The sequence below is a fragment of the Patagioenas fasciata genome, chromosome 2 (genome assembly GCF_037038585.1).
Source record: "Patagioenas fasciata isolate bPatFas1 chromosome 2, bPatFas1.hap1, whole genome shotgun sequence".
NCBI lineage: Eukaryota > Metazoa > Chordata > Aves > Columbiformes > Columbidae > Patagioenas > Patagioenas fasciata.
In genome coordinates this window covers 147,175,454-147,200,152 of record NC_092521.1, presented here as the reverse complement: position 1 = coordinate 147,200,152, position 24,699 = coordinate 147,175,454, and the positions used below count along the sequence as shown (strand labels likewise).

Below are 24,699 nucleotides of genomic sequence, written 5' to 3'. Positions count from 1 at the left end.
GTTTCACATGATCGCTGTGAGATTCCAAAACTTCAGGATAAAAAAATTAAGGCGATTAAAAAAACATCCGTAATAATACTGCACGTAGTTTAAGAGGTCATCAAATTGCTTTATTCAAAAATATATTTTTGCAAGTATTTTTTACACTTTCAGTTAAAAATAAGTGACTTTTTTAACTAGAAAGAAACAATATCTTTTTAGAATTATCTGAGATTCCTTTTGCCTTCTGTTGCCTATGGAAGCTATTTAAAAGTCCCAGACTTTTAATCATGCATTATTTAAAGAATATAAGGAAAAATAGAAGATTATCAAATTACAAGGATTAAAATTACCCCTGGAGAATGGGAATTTAATTGAAAACCATAATTTCCTTAAAAGCACAGATGATGCATCTTCACAAATATTTTTGAGTAACATTTAATAACTGTATTAGATTACTCTCTAGAAACAATTATTTTAAAATGTCAGTTGAAAAGACTTTGCAGGTAGGCTCATATCCAGTAAATCATTCATGAACAGACTTGTAGAAGGGAGAAAATGCAGAGAGAATACATAATTTTGTTGCTCTAATTAAAAAAAGTAAAAATCAGTTTGTTCACATCTAATTAATGATTTCCAGTTTCTCTGAAAAGAACGAAGTTTTAAAATTACTTCTCTCCTGAAACAAATCTGAATTTTACCAAGCTCCCCTATAAAATAGGAATACTAATTAATTTTTCCTACTTAAAAGTCAACCACTGCTTTGGATTTGCTAGGAGTATTTTATCAATTTTATCTTGGGATATGCCTCTAATAAGCATTTTAGGAACTATATTTTTAAGGATATGTGAATATCCATGACCTCCATATTTCATCAACCTATTCTTAGTGTGCACATCATGAGCGATCAGAATTCTGTCTTCATAGCCCTCATCGACCAGCAGACGAACCCTGCAAAGGTAAAATGCACACCTGTCAGTGAAAGGTCCTCACGCTGCAACAGCACAGAACTGGGCAGCACTTACATTTTTTACATTACTGCTGGGCTGTTTTATAACTGAAATACTTATTTTCAGGTACTCAGAAGACATATTCCTTATCCTTAATTGAAATTAAAACACATATTTTATTGAATTAAAAAAAACCAAAACAAAACACACCTCTGAAAACATACCATCACACATCTCAAAGTGGAGAAGAAAAACCCTTTCCATTTGGTGTATGATTTGGCATTCCCAGTCCCATTAAGCCCACAGAGGAATTCAGGAGCTTCAGCATCACCGAGCATGGGACACAGGTTTTGTACACGTGGGTAACTCACCATTTCCTACATAAGCTCCTTCTCAGCAGGTTAGTTCTTGCTGCTGTCACAAAGCTGGTCCCCGTTACATTTGTTAGTGACCAGACTCTGTGTGTAACAGGTCCTTTGAGACGCCTGGCTCTATTACACAAATACTTCCACATCTTTAGTTAATTTCCATTTAGCAAACCAGGTTAATAAAAATTTGAAGCTGTCAGCATCATAGTCCATATAGACAGTTATCATCCAAACATGTTTCAAAGATGTTCATTAAAGAAGATAAATAAGGCAGGCATTGCACAGTGCCAGCGTGTGCCAGGAAATAAGAGGAGTTGATACGGCAGCCCAGCTGAAGAGACTTGGCAAAACAACAAGAAGTCAGTTTGGAAAAAGAAATAATCCTGGTCACTCCCTTGTAGCCAGTCTACTACAGCAAGTCCTTCTGTTCCACATTTCACTCTGGGAACCTTAATCCCCTGCTTAGCTCATTTTTTAGAATTTATTTGGTGGGTGTCTAAACTTGTGTACCGCATGACTGTGAAGTTTCTTACTAAACTTCAGTTTAGTTTGGCAGGGGATTGCAGAATTGAAGCGGCAGAGATAGACCAGCCCTGGGAAACACTTGCTCCCCCTGAAGGCACCCAATTCCAGCATTTGCCAGTGCTGTGAAATTCTCATTTTTACCTTGATTGTGCTTTGATCCATAGGAAAGCAAATACTAGCTTTACAAGTGACTACAGTATATCTGAAAGCCCTTACAGTCAATTTTTATTACAATTAGTTATGAGGAGATACACATAGCAGGATCAAATCAATGTGGGCATCAGGAAGAAGGCAAGTAAGATAGAACTTCGTAAAATGTTAGCATCTTTCAAAAAACCACCATAGATAGTGCCATATAGTGCACAACAATACATATACCACAGTATGACCACATTACAAGTATCTTTTCCAGCCTGAAACACAGAGAGACCACAAGCCAACCAGAGAATAAGAGCAGTAAAGCTGGAGGGACTAAATTCCTAGCTGACCAAACATCATCTTAGAATTGTCTCCGTTCATATTTGGACTAATTTAATGGGTTGGGGAGGCATATGGTCCTTTATACTCCACATTCATTGCTGCTGCTTGCTCTTTCCTGTAAGTTTAGTTAGTACTTGTTTCCGACTCAAAAACGATCCCTGAAAAAATTCCATTTTTAAATTTAATTGGCAGTAGATTGCCACAAAAATGCATTAAGTACACACATGGCTAAACTGTGTTTGAGTAGGTATGGCAGGACTACAGAAATTTACATTTTGAATAGACAAGACCTGAAAGTGTATTTTCCAGTTAGTATTTTCATCAACACATTTAAAGGTCAATTTGATTTCCAGCTCTCTGGTGGTGTTTGACAAAACAAAAAGAAAAAAAACCAACAAACAACGAATTGTACTGCCATTCCATGTCCAATGTGGATGTATCAAAAGCCCAACAAAATCCATTTAATGGCACTTCTAGCTCAAACAGACATACTCACACCATACAATGGGAAAAAAACCCAAAACAACCCTTTGTATTTCCTTCCCATAGACAGTCTGCTGCAAGAAATACTCAAATGCCAGAGAGTTTCAGGAGAGACATTGGTGGCTGAGCAAGTATCATGGATGGAATAAAAAGTCTGCCACGGTTGAACAAGCACTTGTTAACCAAGGCACAGTCCATTCCTCGACACATACTCCTCACAGTGCTTCTGCACACGCTGACCTCCCGTGGCACAGGAGAGGGGAGCGACTTTACCTGTTCTAGATATGAAAACTGCAGATTTATTAGAACAGTTTTAAATACTGAGTGCACGACGAAGAGCCCTGTTAAGAGGGAAACGATCCCTAGCGGGAAAAGGAGCAGCAAACATTTGGCAGTAAGTGGAACAGTAACCACAGCAAATTCTTAAGAAGAGAACAGTCTGAAAACAGAAGATTAGTTTTGAGGCTAATCTGACAAAGAGAGGGAGGGAAGCTACCTCTGAAATGTAAGTGAAAGCTAGAAACTTACTTCATTAGCGATCAGGGATTATAAAATCTTTCTCATCAAGGAGAATGAAAGAACTGTTTGTGACTCTGGAAGGTAAAAACACAGAGGCAGGATGGCACCCCACCCCTCAGAAACCTGCCAGTGCACTGCACAGAACAGTGCAGACACTCAGCACAGGAGGATCACACCTCTGGACAGAGTGGAAGGAGTGAGATGCCCATTCCCAGCTGATCCTACCTGTCTCAGTTTCTGCAAGGGACACATCTCCCCGGCAATACCTTGTGTTAGCACAGCACAACAGATCTGCTGTGCAGCTGGGCTGAGGAGCAGCAGGGAAGAGCTGTCTTGTCAGGGGGGCCAATATTTTCACATTGTGAGTGTGAGGAGCAAGGGAGTTCTGGGGAGACAGGAATCTCATCCTTCAGAAGAGAGAAAGGGCAAAAGGAGAGGAGCAGGAGAGGTGATAAAGTGCTTGGAAGAACAAAAGTCTGGTTTTCAGGACAGAAGCACAAGATCAAACCTACCCAAGACAACCGGCGAGTTTTGCTGGGTTAGCACATTCAGGAGGAGATGTAACAGGTTCAGAGGATGCTTAGTAGCAGCACTAGGTTTCCAATACTACATTTCAAACAAGAGCCAAACCCTAACAAAAATCCAGTATCTCCAGCCTTTTCTTTTTTACAGGCTATATAAATGCAGTAAGATTCTACATCTTCCTTTGCAGACAGGAGAAATCACACATGCTGCTCCAAAGACATGACAGCAGCAGAAAGAAAAAACGTTGTTCTTCTAGTATGAAAAAAAAGACAATTTTGAACAGCAAGCAGAATCATTCTGTGATGCCCTTAAAACAAGTACCAATAACATTCATTTGCCAATGGGAATGCTATAGCTTAAATTGTATGTAAGAAGATACCTCGCAATTCTTTCATTGTCGCTCGGCATGTCAATCTCAGGATGGAACTGGTAGTGAAGAAATTCTGTACCAAATAGGTCATACTCTAAGTAGCATCCAAGTTCAGCAAATTCCAGAAGTTTCTTTGTATCAAATATAGTCCTGCAGAACATGTGTAGCACAAAGTCAGTATTGTAACAGGAGGAAAAAAAAGTCTCTTGGTATGAGAACAGGTATTTTGCAACTTCCCAGTTTCAAGGAATAAAAATCAATAATCTAAGATTTAATTCACTGTTTTGAAAAAAAGAACTCCTCTCTGACACATGCAACTTAAGCTGATGCACAGCGTGGTCCTTCTCACATTCATCTGGGACTTCATGCATTTAAACAACCCAAAACAAAACCAACTCTTCCCCCATGAAATAATGAAAACATTTATGACAATATTTGAATGGAAACAGGAAAGTTACTTACTTGTGATATCACTAACCCTCTCAACAGACAACCTAACAAGGAAGGACATTTAAGGAGGAGGTTAATTCATAGAGACACTTTAAAAAAAAGACAATGGATTACTTACACAAGAAAGATTTACTTTCCTGAAAGAGTTACAGGAGACAGTTACATCCAGGGCTTGTTTCATCCATCACACACTGGTAATACACAACCTTGTTTTTAGTTTCTATTCTGTGATGTTTCTAGATTGTCATTAGAACAGCAATGTATCATTGTTTGCACTGGGATCGGGCCAGAATGCCTTAAGGAAACGCTCTCACCAAAATACATAATGGCACTGTGAGTCCCTGGGACACCAGCTTTGCAGCAGATTTGAAAACTGAAGGAACAAAGCTACTAAAACCCATCACTCGTTTGCAAAAGAATGCCAACTGAAATAACAGCTCTCCAGAATATTTTTTTGAAACATTTTTACCAAGAGTATAAGCTATCCAAAGGAAAACAAAACCACTCAAAGGATACATGATAATTTTGTCTTTATAACCACAACACAGTTAACCAAAAGGGCAGTAGTTTGATTTTTTTTTTATTATTGCAGATTTTGATGTCACAAAGTAATTTTACCCTATACAATTACATCACAGTCTGTTGCTATGGAAATGACTGATGTCACAATTTCATTATTATGACTTAACAACAGGACCAAGTAGGAGGAACAGATGGGTTGAGAGAGAGAAAACCCTTGTTCAAACAAGCCTGCCACCAGCAGGAGTCTAAGACTTGCCAACTGTAATTAATACAAAAAATGTTATTTTAAAATAAATGTTACAGTTTACAGAGATTGAGCATTTATCACCAAATGAGTTTTTAAAGTGCAGGGCAAAAGAATGGGTTATCTTAGATCCAGCTCTGCTCAGTTCACAGGGAGATGGAAGCCAAGAGTATTCAGTCCTGGGCAGGTGGCAAAAAACACTCAATGACATACGTCACATTCAAAGCCAGAACAACTTATTTTTAAAACTATTGTTATTGTTGGGCTTTTGGGTGCTCTGCTGCAACGAAGAGCAGGAGAGCTTAATTTCATCAGCCATTGGGTCCCCTTGTAAGCCACAGGGATGTGGCAGCAGCAGCAGTTCCCAGCTGGAATTGCCAGTCTCTGTGCTGGAATTAGGTGTGTGGGCAACATGTGTCCCTGAGCAGCCCCGAACACAAGGAAGAGGTGATGGAGCACAGGGAAACATCCTGTAGTTTGGGCCTCATCTACAAATCATGGCAGGGACACCCACCAAACCATTACCAAGTAGGCATTCTTAACAGTTGCTGTGAGTCTCCCAACAAAAGCTCCTCAAATGAATGACTGTTGATCTCTACCAAGATACCTTTATAACCTTGGTCCCTAATAAATGGCCAAAGCCAAGACTCGATGGCTTTTGCTTCCCAGCCTTTATCTACACCATAGTTTCACTGCAGACACTTGCTGCCTTTTGCTCTAAGGTGCTATATTGCACAACATGGTAGCCAGCATTTTAGTTTTATCATTTGATTGTAAATCCACCTGAAAACTACCATTCTGTCTGTGTCAAAAGCAGACATGAAATATGGAGCTATGTACAAATTTATCTCACATTTAAGGGACTGGGATGCTCCCACGTGGATTTTTCTCACTGGAGGAGACTTAAAATGTTAAATGCACATTGCAAAGCCAAACTTCACAGTAGTTTAAAGACTACGTTACAGCAAGTGCCAACCTGAATGTGTGAAAATAATGATAGGGGGAGTATAAGGAAATGTCATATTGTGCATCAGCGGCTGTTAGTGAAATTGCACCTCTGTCTTGACTGTTTCTCTACTTATATTGCTTATTTTCCATCGATAAATCACTGAATCCAACAATTTACAGCAGCATATAAAGGTAAAAAAATCCCTGGATGTTTATGTTGTATCAAAATGGCTACATAAGTACTGACACCTGCATCTTGCTCAGTCCTCTTTCACAAAGAGATTTAAGTAATCAGTTTTTCCTTAAAAAAGAGAGAAAAACATAGCTATAGCTACAACAGAATGCAGGTAAATACATAAAGCAAGCCCATATCATTTATATATAATCAGATATAAATAATATTTAATGGCACTGAATTTTATGCTCTTAAAATCCTCAAGTAAAACATTGAGATCTGCGTGAATACAAACCACCTGTAGCTCAATTTGCAAGCTCCTAGAGCCTATAACAGTTAGAAATTTGGAGCACAGCGCTTTTGCCTGTATTATGCTCACACTGAGGGCAAACAATCCAATTGCTGAGAATCATATGACCACAAACAGCCTTCATTATTCAGCAACTGGCCAAACTAATCAATGCTTGGACATTTTCCAGCTCACCATGAACGACACAAGGTCACACAAAACCGATTCGGTAATAAAGGCTGTGTTCATAAACTGGAAAGGGAAAAGCACCCCAGTTCCTCTCCATGTCTGATGTGGGGCTCCTGGTTTTTCCTTTCAATGAAACTAAAAGCTCTCTGGTCTGTGCTAAGAGCTATCCAGACCCCAACTATTTTCTTTTTAATCAGTATTTCTTCTGTCTGGTAGCAGAACTTTAAAATCTACCTTCTGCTTTGATTCAGAATCCAGCCAAATCAAGGAGTTCTCCATCAGCTTCTGTGAGATTTTGGTAAGGCCCTTAAGAGTGGCCCAGTTTTCAAAAAAGCTGGAAGCCCAGCAGCTTCCCATCCGATTTGGTGAGAACTGCTCAACATCCAATGCTTTGTAATTACAGGGATTTGTGCAGGGATACAAATTAATAGAATTCCCATTTTTTTTTAAATGTGGCTACAGTTATCCCTAATCTCACTCCCAGGCCTTCAGAGACCATTTAATATCCAAAAATCTCTTTATCAATGTGAATCTAAATGCTGATCCCAACTGACGTGCTGGAAACTGATCAAGCTCTATATAAACTGCTATTTTTAAGTCAGTAAGCTTGAAGATAATTCTTCATGTTGTGATCCCAGTGTACAACAGAAGCCTAAGCTACTTGTAGTGTAATTCCCCAAACCCGAGTGAGTCGTGGCAGCACTGCTGGAGGGACAGCAGAATACTCTGCTTACCTGTCCAGGTGGGACATGACTGTCTTTGAAACATCAGCCCCAGCTTCCTGCAGAATGCGGATGATCTGGAAAGGTGCGTCGCTGTTCCTGCCAGGGTGGATGATAACGGGGCAGCCAAGCTGTGACTGGGCCTGTGCGGTTGCCTGAAGCACTCGGCATTCGCTCTCAGTCAAAGGCCAGGAGCAACCTATTTCTCCCACCACACCACACTTGATGTCAGTCCCATCCGCTCCACTGAGTATCTCATCAACGATAATGCCTGTAAGCTAGAGAACAGCAAAATGAGATTTTTGGTTATTAATACTATCTGTGTTAAACAGCATCAAATTTGGCCTATGGACACTGTGTTATACACTCCCGAGGTCTTTCTGAACTTATTTAATTAACGGTTGGGTGTATGAAAACACTGCAGATAAAATCTGGTTTCTGTCAACTAATATTATGCTAGCCATTCACTAAGACTAAGATATACACAGAAGCAAATCAATTTAACAGTATCCACTCACACAATTGACCAGGTTTGCCAGAAAGGCTGGTCTATGTATAAATTAAACACTGGATTAGGCTGAGACTGATTTTTCTTAAACAGAGAGAAAAAAAAGTTAGTTTATCATGAAATCTGTGCCTCACACTCCTGAATTGGGTCCAGAAACAATTAACTGCGATTTATTGCAAAACAAGCGCTCAGAGAATAACAAAACCTTGTCATTCAGATCGGGAAGGGAGAAACTCTGGCAAAGATCCTGAAGAGACAAATTTATGGCAAATCCTGCTTGTGGGAATGCCGACATAAAATGATAGGAGCTCTGCTGACTCAGAACTACAAGAACAAAGCTCAGTTGACAAACTTACAGGCTCAAAAGTAGGTTGCTTTTAAAATATTCATAGGCAGAAAAGACATCAGAATTTGCTAATAAAAGCTGTTTGTTATAACAGTTTCAGTTTTTCTTTTCCAGAATAGACCATATATTTTAAAGAAGACATTCAGAATTGAGAACACAAAATGGCACTGATGATGACCTTCTAACTCTTTGGCCCTTAATGTTAAGGAAATAACAATTTTATGGAAAAATAAAGTGAACAAAGTAAGAAAAGAAATTTGCCAGCAAATGCAGGAACTCCAAAAAAACCTAAACCAATTTTCAAATACATCTGTAACTTATCTCCACGTCCTATATCCTCAACAGCCTCCTGCAACATATTGGTAAATACACAATCTACACATGAAAGTCGGTCTAAGCTATTACAATTTACAGCAGGCGTCTGCCAAACACTTTATCCTGTGATAACACACCTTCTGCTTCATGTACAACCAATCTACCAACCATTTCTGTAGACAACCAGATAAGAATTCATTCCTCTCCTGAAGAACATGTCTCAAAATATTCAAAATGTCTTTGTCTAATCAGAAAACATATCATCATGTCAAATTCACTGAAAAATGAAGAACCACTGGTTATCATGGATCGGTCACTCCACAACCCTTCCTAAGTACCCACCTGTCTTCTGGACTGGATTAAGTATTGATTAGCTGCTGAGTACAGGACATCTGTAGGTCTCCAGCAGTCCAACAAATACAGAAAGGAAACCTTTGCTCCAAGAAATCTATTTGCATCAAATTTCAAGCAATGGAAGAATATTTAGGAGAAGTAGTACTGTTCGTACAGCTTGAGCCAGCTTGGGTCCAGTGCGGCTGGCAGCACTGCTCAAGTTTTGACCATTGATTTTTAGAATGAATATGACTCATTTGTAAACTGTGATAGATTTTTATAAAATTTTCTCAGCTCTGTTCATCTGTATTCACAGCATCCTGCCTTGGAGAGTTGCCTTCCCTCTTCTCCCTATCATCACATTTTCTTAATAAGAGATGAATGAATATTTATTATTATAGGAATATCTGGGGACCTCAGTCATTATTAACACATTGTCTCAGGCACCATACAAACAGCCTGATGCAGACTCTGCCCTGAAAAGTCTGGACAAACAGAAGAGAGCTATAGCACACAGCTTGAGAAGAGCAATGACTTACAACTGTCCTATAAATATTGCAATTATTTATGTTTTTTACAAGAATTCTGGGTGATTTCATTGGGAAGCAATTAGCCAGAAAATAAGAGACAAAAGAGGCAGAAGGGATATACTCCTTCCTTAAAAATTGTAAAAAGAACAGGATAATTGGTGTTGTATCAGATGCTCACACACAAAGTACTTTATTTTCCTTTTACTGTTGCATTATAACAACTCCCTGAGAGAAAACAGAGCTTAAGAATTGGAAATGCTGACAGATAATCCCAGCACTTGCAAGTAGCGCTGGTCCAGCTATAACACACAGGCAGTAATGCTGTTCCCAAGTTCTTCTCTTTGAGAACTATTTCACTGGAACATCTCTCCAACTTCGACTCACCCAGGGATAATTCATAGGAAAGAGACACTGAGCAATGATTAAGACTTACCTGCTCCACTGTCATGGCCTGTGTTTGAGAAGAATGAGTGGAATCCACATAAAACCCAGCTCCAGCAATAATATGGATTCCAGTTTCTTCAGCAAGTTTCCTCAAAGTATTCACATCTCGACCAATTCCTGTGGTTGTGTTTTCCACAATTGTCCTACCACCTGCTGCTTTATAATACAGCAGCTCCTCCTTCACAGCATCTGTTTCCTGATACAAAAGAAGGTTTTCTTTATGGCTGTAGGGATTTTGCTTAATCCAAAACAAGTTCTTCATCTCAATGGGCCCATCAGACAGAGGCTCTTGGCCTGGAGAAGGTGGACAAAAACAGCTGCTGTAGTTCATAGTCAAGTGTTCATGAGTCAACGTATAGCCAAGGTGGTCTGGCTCCACAGGGCCCAAGACAGTCTGTGCTTTCCCTCTCAAGGAAGGCATTTTTCTTCAACAAAAGGGAAAAAATAATCAGATTCTAAGAGCCTGGGAAGGAAGAAGAAAGGAAACAAAACCATTTCAGAAAGACCAAGCCTTTCCAAAACAATTTCTGAATTCCCTCCTCTAACACATGTACCTACATGCTGTGTGTGTTCGCTGGAATGTCTGCAAATGCTGTTTCCAGTAGAGCAGTCAGTATGGAAAACAAAACATTTATTTTACCCAACTGCACTTGTATCAGTACTCTAGCAGTGTAAAAATACCACATTCCCGTACAGGGAAATCATCATCATTTATTGTGTTATAGTCAATTTCACATTAAGATAAATGTTTCCTATTTAATAACAACCACTGTATGTTCATTTAGGATTCTCTGCTTTTCAGCAGCTGTCAAATTTTGTAAGCTTGAGCCACCAGATGAAGATACTTGGCACCAAGGCTGAAAATTCCTTACTGGTATGTTCAGTTTATCTGTGTCCTCCAAGACTCACTATCCCCCCTCACACGCTGAGGAAGTTTTCCCCATGTTTGGGCATCTCGTCTGCACCTCTGTAGGAGGAACGCCAGGATGGGGGAGTTATCTGCTCCTTCGGCCCCACCAGAGGCTCAGGTGCTCGTGTACGCTGTGCTGTGGGGGTCTGGGACAGCCCAGGACAACTCCTCCAAAGCCAACAACTGTCACTAAAGATACAGTGTGGTCCCCAGCTAGCGGGACAGAAGCCAAAGAGCTCTTCCCCTCAGCTTCACTGGCCAAATATTTTACCAGTATAGAACATACCTTAGCGTAACAGTTGAATTTATACAGCTCAGCCTCTACGAGACATTTTTCATCAACATGAATGAAACAATGTTATTGCCAAAACTCCAAATGATAAGGTGACAAAGATACACATTGAGGCGGTAGATTCATGTCAAAGGTATCTGCCCTGTGCGAGTTTGGTCTGGCTCTCCACAGGTTAGAATTAGCTGCAGCTCTCCCCATTGGGATTTTGGGGTATTTTTTCCTTTAGAGGGTGGGGGTAGTCTTTTTCATTTATGTGCCTAATTAACATTGAACATAGCTGACTACCCAATTCATGTTGGATCTGCCTGATGCTAGTTGCAAAGGCTTGAGGATATACAGTTATAATCCCTAGTCAACCAAAATCATCAGTTATGAAACAAAATACATGTTTAATCATGTCCAGAGGACAGGACTAACTAGAGCATGCATTATTGATTAAAGAGAGAGGTCCTTCCCATTTCTGTCTCCCTTTTAGTGAATAATATCATAAACACGGGTTTGTTACTGGTGAAGCCCTCAGAGGACACTTTCCTTTTAACTGCTAAAGCTAATCTACCAGCATGACAGAAAAACTGAAATCCAAAGGGCACTGAACTCTGCATATCAAAGGGCACGAGAACGTCGAGGTCTCTGTGGGGATACTTTCATCTCCTGAGCAGCCGTCATGGTCAGAGCACCCACGGACGAGAGCGACCCAGCCCCTGCAAAAGGCAGATACCACCTGCCCAGTGATGTCTGCAGTGCTGGCTGTTATTTTACAATGAAAACTTGGCCATCCGTATGAGAGAGAAAGGACTGACTATGCTTGCTTGTCTTGTGTAAAAGCAGACTTAGGAGCAACTGCTCTTTTATGAATTTCATTTCCAGACTGGTGTGTTGACTTGTTTGAGAAAGCAGAAGAATAATTACCCTCATAGAACAGACTGCTGGCTGATTAATATAATGATTTATTTTTTGCCAAATAAATTAAGAAGTGTATGATTCCAGAAAATATTATTCTTGAGCAAATAATTAAAAGCAAAATACCTGTCTTAGTCAGAAACTGCTGCTAGCTGCAATTCAATTAAGTTGTCTGACCCAGTCATTAATTCCATCCTTGAACAAAGCTGGTGCTCTATACAGCAACTCACTATTTTGGAGAAAGTTCAATGATTGGAGTCATTCTTATATGCACAGTAAAGAGACTAAGATAATTCTAAGATAATTGCATTACCTTTTCTTTTTCTTTTTTTTTTTAATGTTAAATATCTGGACTCCAGTATTCAGTAAAACCCTGACAGCACAAAGAGTGATAACTACTCTCTGCACTGGAGACACACTGTTCTTCCCCCGTGTTCATTGACAATTTTCAAATCCATTTATTAAGTTAGGAAAACAAACCTATATAAATATTTCATTATATAATTAAATATATAAGCATTGAAGTTAGTTTAATAAAACTTGATACAACGTCTTACAGTCTGTTTCCTTAACGAGTTTCTGCTTTAGGTTTTTAGTTATTTAATAGTGCTGTTCCTCAAAAAAGCCATTCTAATTGTGAATTTTTGCTCACTTTCAGATTACTACTCTGATAAAAAGTTGATTTTCAACATTTGATCCCACTGATTCTTTTCCGACCCAGTTAATGTAGATTACCCTCAATTAATCTGGCCTGAACACTGTGAAGAACTACACCTGCACGTATGAGACCTTCTTACAGCCTGAGGTTGCCATTTTCTGATCTATAATGCAGGGAACATCCAAAATCATCCATTCCAGTGCCAGGTTTCTCTTGTAGTAGATAATGAGTCTGTTGATTTTCAGACACTGGATTTCAGATTACAGCACATGTACAGAGTTTACAGAACCAATGCCTACTATGGAACCCTTTGATTGAGGCCAAGGATTTTTATAAATATAAGAAGCATCACAAAACCAGAAACTGACATATACAGCATTTAAAGTAGGCCTAATTTTATCTGCACAAAAAATATAATTAATATTAATGTATGTGCCTGCTTACTAACAGAGTTTTAGAAACCCACTGCTTTTAATAAAAAAATGATGAAAAATAAAGACAGACAACAACATGTGACTGGAATTATTTTTAAAACCACTGTGCTGGTATCTTCCCTACTGTCATTTACACAGACAGCATGCCTTGATTATAACGACACATTATTCCTAATAAGATTCACCTGGCGAAACCATAATTTAATTTGTGTCTTTAAAACAGAATTTAGGTGCAAACAGCTTTTAAACTGAATAAGGACTGTTGCTTATACTGTTGCATGTACACGTTATTACAGAAATCAACATTGGTTTGCTTTACTACGGATTTGTGTGCCATGTTTTATACAGAACTTTCTTCTGAGAAAGTCTCTTCTTTCATACATTAGAGACTGAACTCATATCACCTCATTTGGCCATTTAAAATGACTTATGTCTTCTACAGAATAATTGTTTAGACCATGTTCACAGTGGAGCCGGAAAGACGTATCCATCGGCAATTCAGCCAGTCCGTTGTGAGTATTTGTAATAGGACAGAAGTTACCTTCTGTATTACCTGCACCTTTCCATGGACTACAAAGCGAGCCAAGAATTAACTCTGGACAAGCAAGTCTATTTTAGGTAGTTCTACATAAGATATGTGAATTGTATGTCCTGAAACCTAACCCAGTTTGAGGGGAAGGGGAGAGGGAACCGGGGGAAAGTGCCAATTCCTATGGCAAAAGATAAACTGGTAGGCTCTATCTGGCAATAACAGGTATTTTGGGTTTGGAAATCATTAATTCATACTGTGGTATCACCAAGGTGCTCCCCCACATTCTAAGGCTTCTCTGCTCCAGGTGCTGTATAAACAGAAAAATAAATGGTATTTCCTCATAATTACACATTTAGATAAAAATAAAATGAGAATTGCTTTAAGATACAATCCAAATTTGTACTATTTTACAACAGCCTTGAAACAATACCTTAACATTTCTGTAATAAACTCTGGACAAATATTTACAACCACCAATTATATGGTGCACAAAATACAACTTTCACTGTTAGCCAACTACTAAATACTGGTGAAGTAAATATTTTTCCTAGAGGTATTGTTAAGAGAAAAGAGACTTACTGCTAAAAAGGTCATGGTACTGTGTTACTGACTCTGGTAAAAACTCTACTGAGTTCTATAGATGTAGTGCCTGAATACTGATGACAAGATTCGTGTTTCTGCTTTTCCCGTCTGAAACTTGCACTTCAGTCATTGTGTCATTCTAATGGTCCTGTAATGGGAAGTCTCCCTAGGTTCGGATTAGTTGCTTCCTACAGTAATCTCATATTGCTGAAACATTATAATCGCATAAACACAGTTTCCACATGCTAACACTGCATTTGTTTTGATTCAGTAAGCACATTGTAATGGTATTAGCACAGATTCTCTCTAGACTTGTGTGGGAATAATTTTATTGCCATTACATTACATGAGATTACAGTGACACTAAACCAGATTGCTGTGACACATATTTAGAAAAAAGCAAAAATAATGGCTCAATAGGTATTTATTATATTCAGAAGAAGTTAAACACAGCTGCCAACTAGAAACAAGGGCTGCCCTGGCTGCATCAAGAGCACTGTAAGTGGGTCTTTCCTTTACAATCAGCCAGTCCTAGGAAACGTGACATAGTGCGGGTTCACTATATATTTACAGATGGAGGACACACTTTGAGTGTTCATTTCTACTGTGAGCAGCCTCTACAGAGCATGGAAATGCCCCAAATTCAAAATATATGACACATCTGTAGTAAATTACCATTAGCTAGTCTGTGCTGTGTTATCTCACCATTCCCCACACACAAACATTTTGCAACAAGGGAAAAAGAGCAAGATGAAGGAAGACAAGAGGCTGAGGGTAAGAGAACACATGTAGACTACTTCAGGAAGAATTTAAAAACAGAACTTATTCCCCCACGCTTCTGCCAGCTCCATAGAGGTTTACAGCGTGGAAAGAACTCAATACTGTCAGCACGGTTCTTCCTCTTCCACAACAGATAAGCAAGTTTTCCAACTTGTCTGACAGATCTATACAAAACAAGATCTATAGGGTGTTTCAATAAGATGGACCCAGTTTCAAAGCACTGTATTTCATAATGGCAACATGTGACACAAAAATTTACAAACAGTTTAATGAGTTTTAGTAAACATTTTATAATTGCTCTATGTTCCCTCCACCTGCTATACGGACAGTACAGTATGGATTTGCTGCCGTGATTCTAGTTTTGAGGTCATCCACATTAGTTGCTAATGGTGGGATAAAAACAGAGAAAAAGTTGCAGGGTGTAATGTCTGGTGGTCTTGGGGGCCAAGAGTGTAGCAGCAAGTCTTGGAGTCCTATGCAACCTATCCAGTGTTGAGGCAGGGTCCATCTTTTTGAAACGCTCTGTACTTTACCTTCTTAAAAATGTATTCTTAAGTGCTAATTACAGGACAAACACAACTGAAAAGCAGCTCTCTCTTATACACTTCAATAACTATGGCTTTTTTGCTCAGTCAGTGTCAGGGAAGTGCAGCTACAAGGGTGGCAGAGCAGAGTTCACCACAACTGGCTGGGTGACAGCAGCACCACCTGTACTTTAGCCCAGCAATTCCCTCTGCATCCATGTCTGCAAAGGTATCCAACAGGCTGCAACACTGTACTCCTACATCACACCACTTGTTGTCTCTTGAGTTATGCAAGATAACAGCACATCTCATATTGACTTTGGATTATTTTGCTCAAGAAACAGAATTTGGGAATGGGTGCAGGGTGTTTCAAAAACATGGACCCAATTTGCAATCATTACCCTTTGAAACTGAGTCCATCTTTTTGAAACACCCCTTTCTATGAACAAATGCAAGTTTCTGGGCAAGTTCCTGTCTCTTCTGCAGAAATGGCAGATGTGCTTCTCTGAAGGTGACACATTATTCCCACTGAAGTCATAATTACTCTTCCCTGTCTTCAGAAATTACATTGATCAGAAGTGACATTGGTCTTTTTACTCTCCCAAACTGGAGCTATGAGATTATCATGATTTGTAAGACTTCAGGCTAACTCAGAAAAATGAACCAAGGAAAACAATCCTATCTATTCAGAGGCAGTGCCTTCTTTTTTCACTACCTTCCTACTCTGATAATTTAAAAAAAAAAATCAACAAGTATTGTGACAGCTTTTCACAGTATGGCCCCTTACTTGGTGCAGAAGTGTACTAAGGGGACGAGAACACTGGCTGTATGGCGCTAGTCTTCCTCCATCTCAGTCAAACTGCCTGAGGACAGCACACTAGTACTTCATAAGCATCAACACTGAGGCAAGGCTTTGTGTCCTAAGGATCAAAGTCTCACAGGAGATTTTTCATGCCTTAACTAAAGCTCTTCTCAGAGAGAAGGGGAATACTTACAGTGCCTCTCTCCTACAACAACTCCTGTCTAACCCTACATGAGCATATTTTGCTGCTCTTTCCTCGGCAGGCCACCTGTAGTTTCCCATCCTTAGGTGTCTATACTTGGACGGAGCAAGTAAGAACCTCACCATTTCAGGTAAGTGTAATTGTTCGACTGGGTAGAAACTGGCCAACAGATTCAAAACCCAGAGAACTCCTGGGGGAAGTATTTAAAAAGCGTCGTCTATCCCTACTTTGTCACATTTTTTCCTGAAATGTACTGAATACTCAAGAGTAGTGGGTTAATGCAGTGGCCTTCAACAATCCACCTCTGGTCCCCAAACTGTTCAGAACCATATATTTCCTTAAGAAGCCAAGCTAAAAGAAATACTAAATATTGGTTTCCATTAGATTTTCTATATATGCTTTGAGCAACCGAAAAGCTTTTTACACTACAGAAGTGAGAAGGGATACTGAAAGAAAAGACTTTATGAAAGTTACAATACATGCTATGAAAAAAATTAAGAGAGCTTTAGCCAAGCTTTACATAATCCCCCAAGAATAAGCAGAAGTCCCACCAAAATATGCATGTACACACACCACAGCAGTTACATTGCTTGAGCGGCACTGGCAATGTTCTATGACCTAAAAGCAAAGTCACTTAAATTTCAAGAGAAATTTAATTACTATTACACATATATGAAAGGCCAGTATATTGATTCACTGCCCTCAGAACCTCTGACAAGCACACCTTGGGGAAAGGAACAGGGTAAGGGAGAAACAAAGCTTTTTTTTTCAATTTGGTTAAAGTTCAGCTATTGTAAGCACAATAGAGTAAGACTTTCACCTTGTTTCTGTGCAGGTAAGTCTAAAAACCTAGGCTTCTTTGAGCAAAGTCATATTGAAGTTTCTCCTCCTCAGAAAAATCCAAGACCAACATACCCATAAGTGTTTTTTCATGAACATCTCCTTTAGAAGAACTTCAGGGGATTTTACATTTTGGGCAGCTTCCAAAATTACTCCTAATAAAAGGTCAGATAAAAATTCTCCCCTAGGGTCCAACATTACATTAATTACATTTTACATGCACACATAATGTTTTTAGGCCAAAAATCAGGACTGAAGTCACATTATGCTATATGCAAATATGGGCTGAGTCCTGCATGCTGATGCATGCATTTGTATTCTTAACCCTAAACAGAAACTTATTTGCCTCTCATGGGTGCTAGGCTACAAGCACACATTCTCTTTCTTTCTAGGACAACATGATACAGGAAGAAAGTTTGTGCTTTTAAAAAATGCGTGTCCAATCAACATTCCCTCTAAATTTCAAATTTTGAACTTAAGTATACATATAACTCTAATCTTACTGTTATTCTCACCACTTTTAATTCGTTTTCTCTCCATTTAAGGTCACATACACTTAAATAATTTCATCTGAACTTAAACATTTCAGTAAGCATATAGGATGGAGCATCATCACTCCCTTCTGCAGCACCATCACCAAGAGCCACACCAAATCAGTGTATCAATCTTTCCATGCAGAACTAAAGAGAAAAGGGATGGAGGTCAAAGACACCAAAGAACAGACATCTTTCTCATCACACGTCTATGCAATGTTCATTGCTAGCTCCTGGTCAAGACTGGACATTACTAGCTTGGAAATTCAGATGAATGAACCCGAAGCTCAGCTCTGTGGCAGAACATACCAGTCACTGACCCACCACGGCCTGTGAAGCCACACAAAGCGGAGAACAGCGTAGAGATGAGGTTTAGTACCTCATTCAAGATTGCACACTGCAGCAAATAGGATAAGCAGGGACTTCCAGAAAACCACTTTCTTTAGTAGTGAGCAATGGGTTTAGATGCACGGAAGTAAATTCAGTTGCCCAGTACTGCAAACAACCATATCCCAAAACTTGAAATCAATCTGAAGACCCACTGGAAAAACAATACTCCAAGAAAAAGCCTTCACAGTTTCAACTGTGACTCTTCTGCTACGGTTGCGGCAGGAAACAGAAGCCACGTGCTCCCCTCAAGGTCCACTTCTGCTCTTATGGGAAACTAGCCCATACAAGAAAAGTTAATTGGAGCAAAGGGAAAGCTCAAGGCCGATGGGCATAACTTAAAGAGTATCTTTTAACTTAGACACTGTCTATATAGAGTCTGCATACTTTGTCAGTGATCAAAAGCAACAATTTCTTGCTTGTACAACTCCTGGTACTAAGTTTTACCCACAGCTGGGTACAACAATGAAGCAGCAGGAACAACCAACACACACAAGCTGATCAGACTGTCAGGTGTCCTGCATATCTTTTTGCTTTCTTTCTAGGTACTGCCGAATCTTCAGTCTTAACAAGAATTGGACACAGAAACCTGCCACTGTTTTGTCTTTTTGTACCATGGAACGCAATATCACAGTATCTCTGAAAGAAGATATAAACTCACTGTCTTTGTCCTGGAAACTATTAATCATCTGGGTTTTTAAAAAATCTTTGCTACCCAGACTGAAGTGAGTAACACAGAGACAAGTCCTGCAACAAAGTTTAAAACCCTCAAGAGCTCCAGCAGTAAGACCAGTTGAACATTTCCAGACCCATCTGCCAGAAGGCAAGTCAAACCACAGCAAAGGAAGAGTTCAGTGCCTTTCATTTAGTCGTCACTTCAGAGACTCAGGACAGGGCAAAGACAACTGTAGGGTAAAACAATTCTTTCACACTTTGAGGTAAGAGGTGAGATCCTGAAAGAGCAGAAGAAGACAGAGTACCTCAGCAGGTAACATACAATTGTTCTTTGGTCTTCCCTCCTCCACAGAAATCACTTCAGGAAAAACCCAGGTTTCAGAATATTTTTGAGAAGAGTGATCCAACATGTTTCTGAGATCTGAATGAAAAATTGTGATTTACTTAAAACTGTCAGATAAGAGATGACGCTGCTGGTGATGGTGTTTCTTCTTACTTTCTTCTTCGTATCCAAGCAGTTAAACACTTCTGAAACATATCCCAGCTATTGCCATATGCTTCACTGTATACTGATTTTTACATGTGAAGAGCAAGGTGACGGCTCCCTAACCGCAGAGGGAAGTAGTGACACTTGTTCCTGCTCCACCATGCATTAATTCAATAAGTTAGCGCTGGTCACCTAAATAAAATGTAATTAAGCATCTGAATGCCACTGTTGCCACCTTTGATTATAACTACAAAAATGAATGTGATGATGGTGACACGATGGCAAATATTATGTCTGTGAAATTCCAAAACATGAGAGGCATTCATAATAATAAATGACACTTATGTAGTCTTTCATGTAACAATCCCAAAGTACCTGACAAAATGATACAAAACTACCTATTAGAAGCATCGGTTCACCCATCACTGAAACACAGCCCCCAGCAGAAAGCAGGCAACAACCTTCAAACACTGCAGAATGTATTATGACAGAGGATGTCGAATAATGTATCCAGTATTAAAGCACAGGGGAATTCCATACAAGCAAATGACAGTTTTTCAAAAGCAAGTGACCTCCGGCTAAAAACTTGTTTAATTCAAGAATTATCACAAGTCTCTAGCATACAGAAGACACCATCCTTAAGAACAGACATGCACATGCCTAAAGAAAATAATTGTATCTACAAGTTTCTTAGAGATCATATATATTCATGTATTTGCTAGGTCAAAAGATCCTGTCTGAGTTCCCAACCAACAGAACTTGTATCCTCCAACTCAGGACCAAATTCACCATGACACAAGACCTGCTGCACAGGGGTGGCCAAACACCCAAGGCCACTGTTTGGCAGCGGCTCAGCTTCAATGCTGAACCCCGCTTGGCAGCGGGCACCCAGACCTGCCTCACCCTGAGCAGCACTCCACAGAGCTCACCAAACGGGTGCAGGGGGAAGAGAAAGCAGGGTGTCTGCTGCAACTGTGTTCTGTAAAGGGCAGCAGCATACCTCAGGCCACAAAGAAAACTATGGTGTCCGGATCCCAACAAGGCTCACAGGCAAGTCTGGAACTTTGCTGTTGAGCCTTGTCACGGTTAAGCAGCTCTGGAAGCACCTTGCAGAGGGCTGTGGGTGCTTCCAGATTCTGCTGAAGGCAGACTTTGAAGGTCCCAGTTTTGGATTAAGGCATTTCTTCCTCACAGAGACACCCTCAGGGACTGATGGCAGAAGTGTACTAGACAGAATGTGGTTTCAGTATTTAACTTGGTAAGACTGTACAAATATTAAATACCAGCACTAAAAATAGCCTCACAGCTGCACTCACACGGTGAAGTCCGCCTGAGCTGGGGGGTTACTGATACCTGCTGATAGCTGCCATTCGATCCTGTGACACGCTCCTCCAGAAAGGTGTTCACCACCTCCCGCCCCAGTCCCTGCAGGACCCTGCCTGCCCCAGGCCGCTGTCCCGGCCGCACTCTCCTCTCGGTCCACGCCGCTGCCCCATTCAGACCGCTGCCTCTCCGCCGGGGCCGCGCCCGGGCGGCCGGGCCTGGCTTGAGCGCCCTTCCCCGCGCAGAGCGGCGGCGCCTCCGCCTCGGAGCCCAGACCTGCACTCACCGCCACGGAACGCCTGCCCGCCCCCGGCCACCGCGTCCCGGCGCGGCCCCGGCACCGCAGGACCGCGACTCGCGACCGTCAGCCGCGGGCGTCGCTTCCCGCCCTCCCCGCCCCAGGCCCGCCCGGGCCAAGCAAAGCGCGTCGGGACGGCAGCGGAGGCGGCGGAAACAGCTCCTGCCCCTCAACTCCGGGGTAGTTTCTGGGCCCGGGGGCCAATCGGGCCCGGGGCTTAATTACGGCTTTGGGCAGCGGGTGGATGCGGCGCGGTTCGGTGGCCGGGACGGGCCCCTCCGCGCCCGGCCGCTCGCTCACCCGCACCCCACGGGCAGGACCCTCTACCGGCAGCACGTCCACCCCGCCACCGCGGAATGACTCCGGCTGGCAGCCTGCGGCTCCCGTCCTGCTCGGGGCGGGACTTCCCCGGCGCGGCCCGGCCCCGGGGCCGCAGCGGGCGGGGAAAGCGGTGGGTCGGGCCGGGTGCGCGGGCGGCGGGGACTCTGGAGCCCGGGGCGCCCCGGGCGGGCGGCTGGGGCGGGGCGCGCTGCTCCGCTGGCTCCCTGCTGGGACGCGCCCGTCGCGGTGTCCGGGGCGGGCCCTGGCGCTGGGCCCTCTCCCGCCACCCGTGGCCCGCGGTCCCCAGAAGCCCGTTCCCCTGAGAGGGAGTGCAGCATGTGCTGTGCCGCCTTGTCTCCAAGTGCAGATGAGAGTCGGTGGATGTGAGTGAGCATCCTGCCCGCATTTGCTCATATTCCCTGTTTACACAGCACGGAGGGAGCTTGGAGCCACTGAGTCATTTCGGGGGGCTGGGAGATGGCGGTGAATGCTTGGGCTTGCAGGAGTCAGGATTTTCTAATTTGCTCTTGCAATGTAAATAACAGGGAAGGTTGAAGAGGCGTTTCCCAGTATCCACAAACAGGGTGACAATGACAGTGATTCTGGATAAAAGCGCAAGTGCAAAGTATGAAATGAAAACAGAGCTGCCATCAAGTTTTTACACTTTCCACCCAGGATCTCAAAAGTGTTTCATTTCCCCAAGGCTCACAGCATCCTGTGTGGTACTATTCCATTTTATAGAAGGGTAAAGAGATGCTGGGAACATGAGTAACAAAGACATGAAGGGTGAGGAACTCCTCCAGCCCTTGCAACACAGCCAAAGCTGCAGCAAAGCCACCATGTGCACTTTGCAGACATGTTGCCTGAACCAGGAAAGGAGACCTCAACGTTTTCTGGGAGAAGTATTTGCTGTTCTCATTGCTCTACATCTTACTTTGACTACCTCCCAGTCGCCATTTGTACCAGACCAGGGCCAGCCATGACCCTCCATCTCACTGTGCAGAGCCTCAACCTGCGCTCAGCGCTGCAGCACACTGCCTGCAAATGGATTCTGGTGTGTCTTCCTTTCATATGGCTGTTCATTGCCTGGGAGAGCTGGATCCTAGCTTTTATTCACATCCCAGATAATTCTGTGATGCAGAAAGTGAGTGGGCAAAACTGGGAATGAAAGCCAATGCGCACTGATGCTCAGGTCTTTTATCATCTTTCTTATGGTGTAGGACAAAAGTGGAGGTAGTGGATGAAAAATGAGGAGGGTGCAGGAGTAAACAACTTTAGAGAGGTAGGAGGTAAGAGAAAGCTGTGCTTTTATAAAAGTGATGGAATTTGAGCTTAAAAAAAAAAAAAAAAGGAAAAATGCATTATGGGAATACTAAACCTGAGGGGTAGAGTCCACAGTGCCTGGTGGTAGTTGGCGTGGGGAGGGCTTGACCTGTGTGAACTCAGCTGAAAGGCAAATTACTGCCCAGTAAGGGGAATGTAAGGGTGAGGAAGGTGAACCAGGTGAAATGTCCGGGATTTTTCCCATTAGCAGCCAGTTACCATGTATATGTAACAGTGATTAATACAGATAGATGGCTAGAGCTAAGCAGCTGGGATGATTCCAGCCGTCAGTGTCACTTGTTTTTATTTGCTTCTTATATGAAGTCATGTTGAGTATGGGTCCTGCAAAGATTAAGTGGAGATATGAAAGCCTGTCATTTATAATGCCTTGTATTTCAACATGTTCATATTGCTGGGCAATCAATGCAGGAGAAATTATGTATGAGAGCTATGTTAAAAATAGTCATGCAGTGCTTTATGGGACATCATTTGTCACTGGCCATATCAAACCTGTTTTGAAGATTTGCAATGAATTTTACATAAGGCCTGCACTTGCACATCTCTTTTGTGTTTTAAAATATAAAAGTAGTATTAAAACTTGGGTAAGTACAAAGTAAAATCATATTCAATCTGCATTTTTACACACACAGAATGAGCTTCTCTTTAAAGCAATCTCCAGTTTGTCTAAATCAAAGTAAGGTACTAAATTTTTGGGTTTTTATGTCCTTGACTTCAACCTGCTACAAAAGACAGACTTGTAAACACAAAGTAATGAGACTGTCTCCTTCAGACCAAATGTGTAGTGAACAGTGAAAACAAGTCAGCAGCTGGCAGAGTCTATACTTATGACACTGTATTCACAATTTAGGTGATATACAACTTTATGTAATGTATCTGGCATTTGTATCCCTTTCCCAAGTCTAAAAAACATGTTGTGGGCTTCTTAGAAATGTTGGTTACCATATTAAATGGCTCATGAAACTATGAAACTCGGGGAAACAAAGCCCCCCCAGACCCCTCAGCTATGTTGCCATACAAATAGCAGTGGCAACTGTCAGTTACATCACAAAGTAAAATATCCATATTGCATGGTTCAAAACCAAGGAGAAGCGGTTTATTATTAAAAAAAAAAAAAAAATAGCTGGGTGTCAGTATCTTTGGTAGAATTTACGGTCTGATGAGGGCTAAATAATGCCTGTGCTTTTGTCCACCTCCGTCATGCAGTTATCAAAGGGACACTGAGGTCAGTGCCTAATCCTTTTCCCATTTGGGACACTGTTGTAAATTGGATCCACTATGTAACAGTAGACACAAAATAAGGACCAGATACTCACAGTGCATGAGCTTCAGTAGCGTCTCTTTCCAAGGCTGAAGGAAAAAAAGAGCAGAGCAGTAGGTGCGATGCCAGACCTGAAGTAAGAGAGAGCTCCTCAGGGTGACCTAGAGGGAAGTGCCATAAAGAGGCTGTACCCAGAGGGTGCACAGAGGTACCAAACCCAGGGGGTGTCCCGGGGGGCTGTGACAGCCACTGCCCCCAGGAAGTGATGGAAACAGCTGAGCTGCTGCACCGAGACCAGGGACTCAGCAGTCTCCTCCAGCCTGAAATCTTCTGCTCATGGCTCAGTTACTCAGGTGTTACAGAAGATGTTAAAACCATGCTGTGTTCTGGTTTACTCAGAGGG

The 24,699-nt window shown here is 41.6% G+C and overlaps 1 protein-coding gene across 6 annotated transcripts; it reads right to left on the bottom strand.

The window, feature by feature from the left end:
* Window positions 1-88: 88 nt before the first annotated feature.
* On the bottom strand, window positions 89-24,457 carry PTER (phosphotriesterase related). Of its 6 annotated transcripts, XM_071805183.1 has the most exons (6): window positions 21,674-21,788; window positions 12,443-12,545; window positions 10,204-10,677; window positions 7,751-8,016; window positions 4,209-4,349; window positions 89-930 (listed from the first exon to the last, which is right to left on the bottom strand). In XM_071805183.1, exons 3-6 carry the CDS (start codon window positions 10,633-10,635, stop codon window positions 720-722), a joined length of 1,050 nt encoding a protein of 349 aa, XP_071661284.1. In that variant the 5' UTR covers window positions 10,636-10,677; window positions 12,443-12,545; window positions 21,674-21,788; the 3' UTR covers window positions 89-719. The 6 variants fall into 6 exon arrangements, with proteins under 6 accessions (XP_071661284.1, XP_071661285.1, XP_065686435.1 ...); XM_071805184.1 differs by lacking the exons at window positions 12,443-12,545; window positions 21,674-21,788 and adding an exon at window positions 24,352-24,457; XM_065830363.2 differs by lacking the exon at window positions 12,443-12,545 and having other exon boundaries at window positions 21,674-21,790.
* Window positions 24,458-24,699: the final 242 nt, after the last annotated feature.